The 14034-nt window shown below is 36.1% G+C and overlaps 1 protein-coding gene across 6 annotated transcripts in view; it reads left to right on the top strand.

The window, feature by feature from the left end:
- Positions 1–13699, top strand: part of LOC148940568 (uncharacterized) — a 41475-nt gene extending 27776 nt beyond the window's left edge. For all 6 annotated transcript variants that reach the window (XM_089105417.1, XM_089105414.1, XM_089105415.1 and 3 more), the window contains one exon: positions 11916–13699. In XM_089105417.1, coding sequence (XP_088961543.1) covers positions 11916–13294 — 1379 coding nt within the window. In that variant the 3' untranslated portion in view covers positions 13295–13699. The remainder of the gene's footprint in view (positions 1–11915) is intronic.
- The last annotated feature ends 335 nt before the right edge of the window (positions 13700–14034 follow it).

Below are 14034 nucleotides of genomic sequence, written 5' to 3'. Positions count from 1 at the left end.
GCCAACCATCTAGGGCTAAACGGAAAGCAGGTCGTCCCCATCTGGAGTGGGAGGACGTCATAAAGGAAGATTTAAAGGAAATGGGAACTTCGTGGGCAGCTGTAAAAAGGGAGGCTTTGAATAGATTGGGGTGGAGGAGGAGCGTGCGTAGCTGTGTTGGCCTCAGGTGGCTTGGTGCTGCGGTGAGTCGTTAGTAGTAGTAGTAGTATTGATTTTTACAGGTTTGATGCTATACTTAAAATAGATTTAGTTTTTTGGGCTGATCAAAGGTAACCTAAGTGCGTTTGTTAATGGAATAACAACAAGGAATAGATGCAGATACAAAAAATTTTTGTGAGTACAGGTCTCCAGAAGGCAGGGGGGAGGGTGTCAGCCCTGCTCATCTTGGTTTCTCCCTTTTTTGAGTTTGACTTGTTTATTTATTGTAATTTATTTTCATTATGAGTTTTACTTACTGAGGGTGTTTTGTTGTAGTTTTACGCTTGGAACATGTTAACTTTATTTCTCTACATTTTTGGTTTGATGTAGCTCTTTACTTTTATTTGAAAACATTATTTCGTGGAAAAATGCTTTTAATCAACTTCTAAAAACAATCTATTTATCTTAAACTTAAAAAAAAAACATATAAGCAGTAGGTACTAGCGAATTCCTTTATCCTTTTATTGGTTCTAACCTCCTAACCATTCTTGGCCACACAATTATTGTGTTAAAGATAACCCACTCAGACTAATTGTTACCCCTGGCCTTACCATTGTTACCTCTGTCCTTAGATAACAAATAATATATAAAGTGAGGTTTTCATCTAGTTTACTATGTATTCTCAAGACCTATTTAAAAAGTTTGTTGTTCAAGACATCCAGCTGACAGTCTCTCTTCCTGGATAAGAGGATAAATGGCTCTTGGCTTGAGGATTCCAAAAACTGTTGTTCTTTTTTATTTATGATAAATTTGGATTACTTTTCCGTGGGGGTTTGTATCCTAACCTACTGGACTGATAAACCCAGTTTTTTTTTTAGATTCTATTAACGTTTGCATTTATAGTATTTGAATAGACTAAGCTAATTTTAGGAAGATAGGCAGATCAAATTATATATTCGAGAAATACCACTCATTAGAAAATAATATGTATTACAAGCAGTCTTTTTTCTTGTTTACCATGGTCTTTTTCTTGCTTTTCTTGTCATTTTGAACTAACTCTATCTGTTTAATTATTAAAAATAGTATGTGCTCGTATCAGTGAAGAATAATTAAATGACTAGTCTTCGATTTCTTCTTTCAAAGAATACAGTTTCTTCAAGCATTTCAAAATATAATTTTGATAATAATGAAAAATACGTAAAATTATGAATTTCACGTTTTTGTTTCGTTCTGAAAATACTTCTTGGAAAGAGCTAAGCAAAAGTTAACGTAGAGAGGAGTATTGAGGAGAGGCAGAATGCGCAAAATGATTTAACAAAGATAAAAATGTTTAAGATTATGTCTAGCACCTCTACTTGGGGTCTCTTTATATCACTTCCTATCACTTTCTGTAATCAACAGTCACCCATCCCCGAAACTTGTCCATTCTTTATTTTTATGGTAAGTTATGGTAAGTTATGGTAACTGCTAATTATACACGGCATATTCTATGTTTAATAGAAAATATTCTCTGTCAATAGGCCCGTTTTTTAGCACTTAGATCTTACATCTTTCTGTAAAGATTATCGCTTCTTAACTCATCTTTGCTCTAAGATCTTACAGCTCACTGATGTTAGCACAAAGTGTGAAGACCGCCACTGTTCTGCCATATAGAACAATGATGAGAAAACTTTGACGATATGCTCATCATTGTTCTCAGACCGCTGATCAGAGCAGAATGATGAAAGACGTGTGCACAAAAACTACAAAAGATTTAATATATTTTTTCAAAGATTTCATTTTTAAGCTTTTTCTGAAAAAAGATTTAAGATCTTAGCACTTTGATGAGTGAAAAAACGCCCCTAATAAGAGGTGGAAGGGTGAGGGGTCCAGACCATTCTTATGTAATATTAGTTTGTTTGTTGTATATTTTTTTATATTAGTTTATGTTTTATATTATATAATATTAGTTTACGTACGTTTTGTATATTTTTTTAACTGTTAAGCGTTTTCTGACAAAAGATGTAAGATCTTAGCACATTACTACTACTACTATTGCTAACAACTCACCGCAGCACTAAGCCACCTGAGGCCAACACAGCTACGCACGCTCCTCCTCCATGCCAATCTATTCCAAGCCTCCCTTTTTACGCCCGCCCATGAAGCTCCCATTTCCTTTAAATCTTTCTTTATGACGTCCTCCCACCCCAGACGAGGACGACCTGCTTTCCGTTTAACCCTAGATAGTTGGCCGAAAAGAACAATCTTCGGCAATCTGTCATCCTTCATCTGCACGACGTGCCCTAGCCACCTCAACGTTTCTTTCATTATAGCCCTAGAGAGCGATATTGAACCACATTTTTCTTATAGCCTATTGTTTGGAATACGGTCAGTCAGCTGGGTACCCATAACAATCCTTAAGCAATTTCTCTGGAAAACATCTACCAAATCTTCATCCGCTTTTCGGAGCGCCCCTGCTTCAGAGCCATATTTGACCACTGTCATCATTGTAGCTTCTAATATTCTAATCTTGGTTTGCAGACTTATTTTCCTATTCTTCCAAACTTTTTTTAACTGTGAAAAAACACCCTAAGCCTTGGCTATTCTACTTTTAACATCTTCACTGCTCCAACCATCTTTACTAATAATACTACCAAGGTAAGTGAAGCTGCCCACCTGATCAACCTTTTCATTACCCAACTTTACCTTTTCATCTTCGCTTATTCCTAGCCTTAGTGACTTAGTCTTTTTAACATTAATTTTCAAACCTATTCTAGCATCCGGAACTCGCAAAACCTCTAAAACTTCACTCATTTTGACCACACTTTCATCTAGGATGCTTAAATCATCAGCAAAATCTAAGTCCAGGGAACTTTTTCCTCCCCATTTGATTCTGTGGTCTCCCATTGCCTTTCCTTTGCTCCTTAAGACAAAGTCCATCAAAATAATCCATATAAAGGGGGATAGAACACAACCTGATTCAATACAAAACCAGCTGCTAACCTCATTTCCTATTTGTGTTGTTCTCGTACATAGCACTAATGTAATGTATTATCACTTTAATGTATTTGTCTGGTATACCATACAAGGATAAAACCTTTGCTAAAGCTCTTCTATCAACAGAATCGAATGCTTGCTCATAATCTATAAAACTAAGGACCAAAGGTGTTTGAAAACTCAGGCACTTCTCAATTATTAACCTAAGAGTGAAAGTTTGGTCGACACATTCTCTACCTTTTCTAAAACCGCACTGTTCTTCTCTTAAAACTTTGTCTACGGCATCTCTCAGTCTAAAAAGTGTCATATTACTAAGTAATTTACTACCTACAGAGACCAGACTAATCCCTTGATAATTACCACACTCACTTTTATCACCTTTCTTGTAAAGTGGTTTAATTAAGGTTTTCCTAAAATCGGTAGGTACTTCCCCTTTTTTCAAAAATCATATTCATAATCTTCAGTAACTTATTTCTAACCTCAGAGCCACCATATTTACGAAATCATTTACCACCCTATCAGCGCCTGGAGCCTTATTACTTTTTAGTACTGTCGCTAATTCCTCCTCACAAAACAAATCTTCCTTCGCATCGAATGTATCACGAAATTTTTCATTTTCCTCTATATCTCTTCCTTCAACTCTATATCTGTTAAGCAAATCCTCAAATGTATTCGGCCCATCTCTCTTTGGTTTTTTCCTTATCGCTAATTGTGGCCCCATTCCTATCTTTAACTGGGCCAAGTCCACATTGACTACTCCCTATCAATTTGTTAACATGCCAGTACAATATTTTACTATTATGCCGTCTAGCTGCATTTTCTGGATCCTCGGCTATTTTATCCATGGCCTCTACTTCACACCTCCTTAGTTCATATTTTAATGCTTTCTCCACTTTCTTTACATTCCTTTTGTTTTCATATGATCTATCACTAAGGTAATTCTTGTACAAGTCCTTTCTCCTTTCTGTCTAACATAAAGCTTTTTCACTAATATTCTTATCTGCAGTTCTAGCTTTCTTACCTAATATACCTTCAGCAACTTCACAAATTATTTTTCTAGAATTATTCCAACTATCTTACACAGTATCAAATTATAATCTCTTAAGTTCAATATGCAACTGTTCCTGGAAAGTTTCTCTCAAATTCCTATCCTGGAGTCTACCAACATCATAACTTCCTGGAGGGTAGCTACCCTTCCGATATTTCAGCTTCAAATTAACCCTTGACACTACTGGATGGTGATTTTTACTCTTAACATCAATAACGGCACTCCTATATACCCTAGTATCTTGTATTGATCCTGCTAGTCTTTGGTTTACAAAAACATAATCAATAAGGTTTGCTGTCTTACCATCACGTGAATACCAAGTTAACTTATGAGCCATTTTATGACCAAACACCGTATTGGTTTTAACTAGATTGTGAGTGGTCTGGACCCCTCACTCTCCCACCTCTTATCTCCCGGTAAGATACTATGTAAAGATACGCATTCAAACGTGTCGAAGGTTTTTTACTTTTAAAATCACTTATGAAAATCATTTAGATGTAAGTTACAGGAAAAATGTGAGACCAAAGGTTTCTCAAGACTCATTTTAAAGGTTTATAGCCCTGTTTGCTCTGCTAAAACGCTGTACCAGTACATGGCAGGTAAAACAATTTTTTTTTTCATTTTGTAAATTTTGCCATTTGGCTTTTTTTTTGTTAAAACATCATTTTTTACCGGATAAGCCTAAGAAATTAAAAACTTAAGAGAAAAAAACCTAATCAAACTAAGCATGCTAAGATACAAAAAGAATCGGATTAAACAGTAAGTGGTGCAGGTGACCTATGACCTTCATATCACAGGTCTCCTGAATCACTGCTTTCGTTCGAAAAGGCAGTAAGTGGTGGGGGTGTAAATCATCCAAGGGTTCCCGTTTTTCACCGTCAGCTTTCTCCATGTACCTATTTGGAGCTGAGTCAACTCTGGTTGAGCTTACAGAGTCACTTCGCTGATCCCTGTCCCAAACCAATCAATCAGTAACCCGAGGACTCGAACCCGTGTCCTCATGGACAAAGGATTTCAAGTCCGTTGTATCAAATGGGAGGTTCTTTCAAACTGACCTAAATGGGAGGTTTTGTAAGTGTGAAGTTTTCTAACCAAATTACTTTTTCAAGTTACAAAGATTAAATATTACTTTGTTTTGGACTTTGAAAGTGCGTAATTTGATGCAAATGTAGATTTCTACGTGCTGGTTAAATCACTCATTATAGCTGTTGCTCAAACAAAGATTGAAGAAGGTAGGACATGGCTACAGGCGTCAGTGGACTAAATACTAGGAGACCAGAAAAGTTTTTCGGTATCAATAATTGCTCTTAAAGACAATGCTAGGCAAATGTCGATTGAAAATGCAAAATTAATAAAAGTATCTACGAAGTTTCAGAATAATCTAGAACAAGAAAATTTGCGGAACAACGATTTGCGTATTAAGCTTTTGGACTCAGAACTGAGAGAAAGGAGGTTCAATTTGATTGGACATGATCTAACTTTTGAAAAAAACTTTCAATCTGTGATTAGTAACGTAAAGTCTCTTCTCTCAGACAAATTTTAAATTATCGAAAATATTTCTCTTACGAAGTGTTATCGCCCTACAAGCAAAAGCAGTGCCAGAATCACGAGCAGGAAAACTATTGGTCGACAGGCTTCTGTTATTATATCGCTAAACAGCGTCCATAGCATTCAGGCAATGCTAGGTGCGGTGAACAAGTTGAAGGGAAGTGGAATACGCATTTACACTGATCTCCCGCCCCAGCTGAATTCTCTGCGGATTGAGCTATTTGTCCGGGTGCTAGGTGTTGAAAATGTGAAACTTACCACGACGGAATGGGGCAAGTACGAAAATTAGCCTATCCCCTCTAAATTTACCATGCTGATTCAAAAAATACCATCGATCCTTGCTTGCAAGGGTTGGAACACTCCGAAACTTGACATTTTATTGTATTTTGGTGTTTCATGCAAGAAAATACATCTTTCACAAAGTTTGAGGTGCAGTCTTCCGCTCAAATACGACATAGAAATGCCTAGAGGCCATAGAATGTCTTCATAACAAACTAACATGATTAGTTAGGAAAATGGCAGAAATGACGCAGGTAAAGAAACTAAACAAAGTAAGAATTAACACTATTTATTTAATGCTCACATTCCAAAATTCATTATCTTCTTATGTAATATTCATTAGGACCATTCTTATGTAATAGTAGTTTGTTTGTTGTAGTTTACTTACGTTTTGTATATTTTTTTTATATAAAAAAAACTAATTTCTCAAATAAAACAAACAAAAGTGCCATATTCTCGAAATGCAAAATGTTTTTTCTTCCCACGATATCAGCATAGCTAAATTGAGGGGGCTGCCACTCAACTAGCACCCTGCGGATATTTCATGAATATTCCTCCCGGGTCTCTTACTAAATCTTTCCAATTTTACTAAGTTTAAGCGTATGAGATCGATTTGTAATTTCACACACAATTTGTGCTGAAATGTGTTGGAAATTTTGTGCTGCATTTTTGCAGCATAGCTGCTATCATTTACGCCGCATCACACCTTTGCATGGAGCTGTTGTGTAAAACCCTGTTTCTGCAGCTTAGATGACTTCCTCTTATTTGGGACTAGCATAAAATAGATATTGTTCCGGTGCATATTTGTCTCCAAACAGTTGTTTTTGTTTCGTTTACCATTGGTATTAGTTATTATTTCCTTTAGTTATAATTATTTACCATAAGCTCTTCAATTTTAAATATGAGAAAAAAGGAAAGTCAGCTAATCCTGACAAAAAGAAACATCTGTGTTCTTTTTTTTTAAACTTATTTAGGAAGTTTTCTTTTTAAGCCTTTTTTCTCATCATGAAATCATTATTTGAGATTTTAAAAGTAAATCTGTCATATTTTTTTTTGAATAGAAGACGCCCTGCCAAATGAGGATACGAGACTGTTTAGAAGCACTAATCCCTTTTTATTATCTAAAGATGACGTTTTCCTAGAGAAGAGTTTTTCTAGAGACGCATCTGCTAAGCTTGAACCAGATTGTCGTCCTCATAATTCAGAGTCAAATATTAATATGAACAGTGGTATGTTTTTTAGTATCTTTTTCTATATTTCCGTGACCAGGTAAAATATTGAATTTTCAACTCCTTGGCGAAATAAGGCAGAAACTGAAATATGCTATTAGTGGATGATCCACAAGTCAGTAGACCTGAAAATATGGGTGGTTAACTTTGCGAAAGTACAGAAGTATATTTATTTCATTTGGAGTGTTCAGAGACTGGAATAGTTGGGCCATTGCATTTATTTGCCTAAACTGGATCTTTAAAGAAAAGCCAGTTCAAAGGTTGAGACTTTTGGTCTCTTCCAATATTTTAAAAAGCATGGTATAACTTCAAGGAAACCAAAATTAGCCCAGATTAAAAGCTAATAAGGCTATAATAATCCATTTATTTTGCTGTTAAGTATGCAAAATAAATGTTTTTATTTTGTTTTGTTTTTTTCATAATGAATATTTTAGTTTTCACTTTCTAAAAGGATTCAGAGGGGCGTTGCATATTCCAATGAACTCCATGAACAAAATGGCAAACTTAATTTTATTTGGAGCTATTTTCTAGCTTAGAGAACTCAATGCTTTCTGATAAGTTTGTTCATTTTAAAAATGAGATCTCTTTTGTTTCTGTTGCAAGGATTTACTTACACGTACAAAAAAATTGAGCATTAGAAAAAGACACACCTTGAGAATAAAAAAATAACACACCTTTTATTTAGAAATATTTCAATATGCTTTTCTATAATCATATCCAGGGATCGGCCGCCGCCACTCTTTGTCACTTTTGTTACTTTTCTTAGGACCCGTCACTTTTTGTCACTATTTCTGTCATTTTGTCACTAAAGTCACTTTTTTTATGTTTCGGACCTAATCTCTTTGGTGGAACAGTATATCATAGTTGACTGTCGACTGTTGCATAATTCATAAGTAATGTGAGTCTTTTTTGATAGTTTGGACTGTATTTCAAGACGCACGATGTCTATGGCTGTGATAAACGTGGTTATTGTGTGTGTATTAAAATCTAGGCTCTTGCAAATAAGATGATTGATTGAATTAATTCTACCGTATCATAACTGCGTATGGTTATTTTCAGGCCGTTGATTCATTTAGCATCCATTCTTGCCTGGCTGCTTAGCAAATAGACAGTTAGGCCGAGATTCCTTCTGTATGTTTTCAGTGTTAGCCAGTTTCTTTGATTTTAGACCATTTCCTGCAAAAGGCATGCATGCCCAAAGGTCTGAGGGCGTCAAAATGTAAGATTAAACTCCTGTTTTCATTTGTTTTGTCAGTTTGTATTTGTATTAACTTTATGTGTTTTCGAATTCCGTCCTAAAACCCATTCTTATTTCAGGTCGCTGTAAATAATGGGCAAGACAAAATTTTTGGAGAGCTGGCTCAGTAGGGAAGACGGCGCTGGGCATAAAGTGAAAGAGTGGTGCTCAAAAGGGAGCGACAATAACAGCTCGTTCTATTGTAAAGTTTGTAAAAAGACACTCAGTTGCCAGAAAGGGTTCTAGGCCCTTCTTCAACATGCAGCCGCACAAGACCACAAAAAGAATGCTTCTGCCTTGTGAAACCAGCGTTAGTTGAGACTCGCTGCATCAGCTTCAACCGGAAACCACCCAAACTCACAGAGTGGCGATAGCATACCACGAAAGAATCTGGAAATGCTCTGCGAGCGAGATGCAGCGTCAAGGGCGGAGAAAGTTTGGGTTTTAAAGACTATAGCTAGTTTTTTTGCTGCAGCTTCGTGTGATCATATTGCCGAGGTGTTCCGAACAATGTTCCCCGATGCTGTACCAGAATTCTTCTCATTAAATGCTAAAAAAAAATGACATACTTGCTGACAGAGGCTATTTATCCGTACTTTCGAGAAATTCTAGTCGAAGACATCCAGAAATCTGACTTTGTGCTGGAATATGATGAAACAACGAACAATAGTGGGGTAAAGAAGCTTCAAAAAAGAGTTCGATAGTGGTCAAAAGAGCGGAAACAAGTGGTTACTCGGCATCTTCGGACATATTATATGGGACATGCAACCAGTGAAGATCTGAGTAAGAAAATCCTGCAGAGTGTTGAAGATGAAGGACTTTCACTTGAGAGATTGCTGATGCTTGCAAGTGATGGTCCAGCTGTCAATAAGAAAGTGTGGTCAATCGTAGACTCAGAAAAGAGAAAAAGGTATTCAAAAGGCTTATTGAATATTGGAACCTGCAACATTCATGCAGTGCATAATGCATTCCTGAAAGGGCTACAAGAACTCGGGGAGGAGTGCTCTGATATAATCATCGTTGTTACCTGATATCATCATCGCTGTTTACCACTTTTTCAGCGGACGGCCAGCCCGTTCTGACGATTTCAACCAGTGCCAACGGAAAGATAAAGTTCCTCAGCATAAGTTTGTCAAGCACGTCCCCACGAGATGGCTCACCATAGGGGAAGCAGTAAGCCGCTTGATCGAACAGTGGCCTGCATTGATAGAATATTTCCTAGAATTCGTGCCAAAGAAAAATATTCTGAAGTACCTGATGTCAAATGGGAAATATTTGAGAATTGTAAGTTGGCTAAAAAATCAAACTATGAAAGCCGAAATTGAGTTCATTGTAAGCTCTGTAGCAACTTTCACCGCTTTTACTGGTGTATTTCAACGACAGGGGCCGTTAATTCATTTAGTACACTTTGATCTGAGACGGTTATGCACAGTTCTTTTGGGGCAGATTATACCGGCTGATGATGTCAATCTCCGGATCCTCGGTGGTTTTGTGGGCTTAGATAGTACTGCAGATGTTTACCTACAGCAACCCTTGTGTAATGAAAGGGTCCTGGCTGCCCTGGATTCTTCGAAAGTTATTCTGAAAGGCAGGAAATTTTTTTTCCCTGAGGATCAGGAAGAATATCAAAGCTGCTGTACAGTACCTGCTGACAAAATGCCCTTTGAACAACGAGTTTTTCCGAAGCCTTGCCTGCCTAAGCCCTCCCAGTTCAGATTGCCAAAGAGCGAGTTGCAGTGATATCCTCCGCATCGCGAGAGAATTTTCATTTGAGACGGACATCGAGCAAGTCCAGGGAGAATGGTTGTTATTACAGTCAAATCCCTTGCCGCCACCCAAAGAGAGTCCTCGAATTGACAGCTATGGGCAAAAGATCCTGAAACTGAAAACACCATCTGGTGAAACGAAATATCAGGCCTTAGGTTGGATCGTCCGGGCAGTTCTGTCGCTTTTTCTTGGAAGTGCAGACGTATAGAGAGGATTTTCTCGGTCAGCTCTGCTGATGACTAGCCTTCAAGCGCGTACAGAAGAGCGGACGCTGAATGCTAAGGTTTTTGTTACGGATGCGCTCCGCGACTATGAGAACAGACCAGAGCGTGTGCTGATCATAAAGAAGCTGCTTTGTCTGGCTAGATCAGCTAGAGCCAGCTATGAACTATACCTTATTGAGCAAAGACAGGAAGAATCAGAGAGAGAGAGAAGCTTGAAGCTGAGAAGAAAGTTGCTGAACAAGGAATCCAGAAGATGGCGCGGAAGAAGCAGAAAATAGCGGACCTAGAGTCAGACATTGTACGAAAAAAAGAGATGGTTAAGCAGAAGAAGGGAATAGGCGATACCCTTCTGAGAGAGGCAGGGGAACGAATAAAGAAAGCTGTGGAAGAGAAGGACTTCTTGAACATTGATCTTGCTCAAAGTATGCTGGAAGCAGCATTAAAAGCTCGCTCCAAAGAAAGGGAAAGGGCAGATGATGCTGATTGGTTGAAGCACTTGTTCTAAAGACAAAATCCGAGCTAATTGATCGCCTTTCGAAAAAGTCAAAGAAGTGATGACATGATGTCCAGTGATTGATTATATCTAGTCGTGGCAGACGCTTCTTTTTCAATAACTGAAGTTTTTTTCTTTTCCGAAGTTCAGTTTTCGTTCCTAGTACCATAATCGAAGTTGCACATTTATCGAAATTATCGTTTTGTATAAGTAAATAAATAAAATCAGTTGAAGAAAAAAATAAGGATTTCAGCCTTTCTGGACTTTTTGAGCTCTCATAGGCCACTGATGATCTTACGGTAGTAATTGGGATCCTTGTAATCCATCTGCCTATGCTCTGACGGCTTCTGAGTTGTCACTTTTTTGGTGTCCTCAAGTAACTAAAGTCACTTTTTTGCGCACCTCGTTGCGGCTGACGCCTGCATATCTATTTCTTCCAAAAACGCTTTAGTTTTTATTGATTTTAATGCAACACTAAGAGCCAAAGATGGTGAAATAAGAATAGGGTGCAGTCAGGTGCAAGAGATAGATTTCTCTGTAATTTTATTCATCTTATCTTTTTAAATAAGTGAAGTGCTTTAAAAACTCTTTTCGTTTAAAGTCAATGAGCCTTTGTGTTTCATGAGTCATTCCTAGGAAATTAGGACTAAAAGTCAAAGTTTAACATCAAGAACAATTTAAAAAAAGTACTTCGGCTCTTGATTCAGTATCAGAGAAATAAAGAATTCTTAGAGGAATCAGAGCAACGTGTCAAATTTGCTGTTATTAATTAATTAATAACAGGAATTAATTTTTATCGCTGTCATAAATTACATTTATAAATTGCTGTTATAATTATAAAATTAATTCTAATTTTAATTAAATATTAATTAATTTCCTACCCAAGAGTCTTTAAAAATAAATGTATTTTGCTGTGTAAGGTAAAAACTGTTAAAAGCGGGGTGATTTATTTTGAATAAATTCTAAATTATTTCAGAATTCCCCGTTTCAACGTTCTATGATAACACTATCTGCAAAGAAGAATGTGCACCATCTAGTATGTCTGATCTGTCGAGAATATGTCTAAGAAAAGAAACAAATTTGAATTTTCAACATGAAACACCAAGTAACATTAGGGTATTACCTGAAAATGATGTAGCAAAACATGAAGATGTTCAATCTGAAGAAATATCTTTCAAATGTGATATATGTGAGAAAACATTTAGCCAAAGATTCAGCCTATCAGCTCATCAAAGAAGTTATATTGGAGAAAAACCTTTCGAGTGTGATATATGTAAAAAATATTTTACATCAAAATGTGGTTTTTCTTATCATCAAAGAATTCATACTGGAGAAAAACCTTTCAAATGTGATATATGTAAGAAACGTTTTACATCAAATCCAGCTTTGTCTGCACATAAAAGAACACATAGTGGAGAAAAGCCTTTTGAATGTGATATATGTGAGAAAAGATTTAGCCAAAAAGTCCACCTACCAGTTCATCGAAGAGCTCATACTGGAGAAAAACCTTTTAAATGTAATTTATGTGAGAAAACATTCCGCAAAAAATACAACCTTTCTGCTCATCGAAGAACTCATACTGGAGAAAAACCTTTCGAATGTGATATTTGTAAGAAACGTTTTACATTAAATTCAACTTTGTCTGTACATCAAAGAACTCATAGTGGAGAAAAGCCTTTCGAATGTGATATATGTGATAAAAGATTCAGTCAAAGATTTTACCTATCTGTTCATCGAAGAAGTCATACTGGAGAAAAACCTTTCGAATGTGATTTGTGTAAGAAACGTTTTACTTCAATTTCTAATTTGTCTGTACATAGAAGAACACATACCGGAGAGAAGCCTTTTGAATGTGACATATGTGAGAAAAAATTTAGCCAAAAATTCCACATATCAGCTCATCGAAGAACTCATACTGGAGAAAAACCTTTTAAATGTTATATATGTCAGACAAAATTCTGCCAAAAATTCAACATATCAGTTCATCAAACAACTCATACAGGAGAAAAACCTTTCGAATGTGGTATATGTGGTAAACGTTTTACATCAAAATCCGGTTTTTCTTATCATCAAATAATTCATACTGGAGAAAAACCTTTCAAATGTGATATATGTAAGAAACGTTTTACATCAAATTCAACCTTGTCTGCACATAAAAGAACACATAGTGGAAAAAAGCCTTTCGAATGTGATATATGTGAGAAAACATTCCACCACAAATCGAACCTAACAGTTCATCAAAAACTTCATACTGGTGAAAAACCTTACAAACGCGTTACATGTGAGAAAACATTCAGCGTAAAATCCACCTTATCTTATCATGGAAGAACTCATAATGAAGAAAAACCTTTCTAACGCTATAAATGATTGAAAACATTGCCCCAAAACTCCCACTTATCTTATCATGAAAGAACTCATACTGAAAAAAAATTTCTCACACTATATATGATGGAAAAATTTCCCCCAAAGCTCCCACTTATCTGCCCATTGAAGAACTCATACTTGAGAAAAACCTTTTGAATGTGATAAATGTAGGGAGCGTTTAGATCAGTCTCCACTTTTTCTAATCATCAAGGAATTCACACTAGAGTAAAATCTTTCAAATGTGGTTTTTGTAAGAGAAATTTTGCTTTGAGTTACGATTTATATCATCGACACAGAATTCACACATGTTAAGAACTGATGGTATATGAGATATGTGAGAAATATTTTACATCGAGGTGTAATTATTTTATATTAAAACACTCTTAAGGTGTGTTGTATGAGTCTATTGCGTGTATTTTAAATGTCTATTTAGTGTTCAGTTTTATTTCACTACTTACTGTTTACTGTGAAAGTAACCAAAAGTATAAATTTCAGTCCTATTTAAAATAAAAAAAAAATTTTCTATGTCTATTTATGCAGGGAAAACGCTAAGAAGATGTTTTCTTATAATATACTCCAATTAATCTATTTAATATGTTTTGTTGTTTCATTAAGTTTAACCAAAAATTGTAGTTATGGTTATTTCATTGAAAAATTGAGTTTTACTGATAGTTGCTTACCATAAAACATTTTATTCAAAGGAGATGAACCACACTTAACATTAATGTTTA

This window comes from Artemia sp. Qi Xiang Cuo, chromosome 19 (genome assembly GCF_049724085.1).
Source record: "Artemia sp. Qi Xiang Cuo chromosome 19, ASM4972408v1, whole genome shotgun sequence".
NCBI lineage: Eukaryota > Metazoa > Arthropoda > Branchiopoda > Anostraca > Artemiidae > Artemia > Artemia sp. Qi Xiang Cuo.
This window is presented reverse-complemented; position numbering and strand designations above follow the sequence as displayed.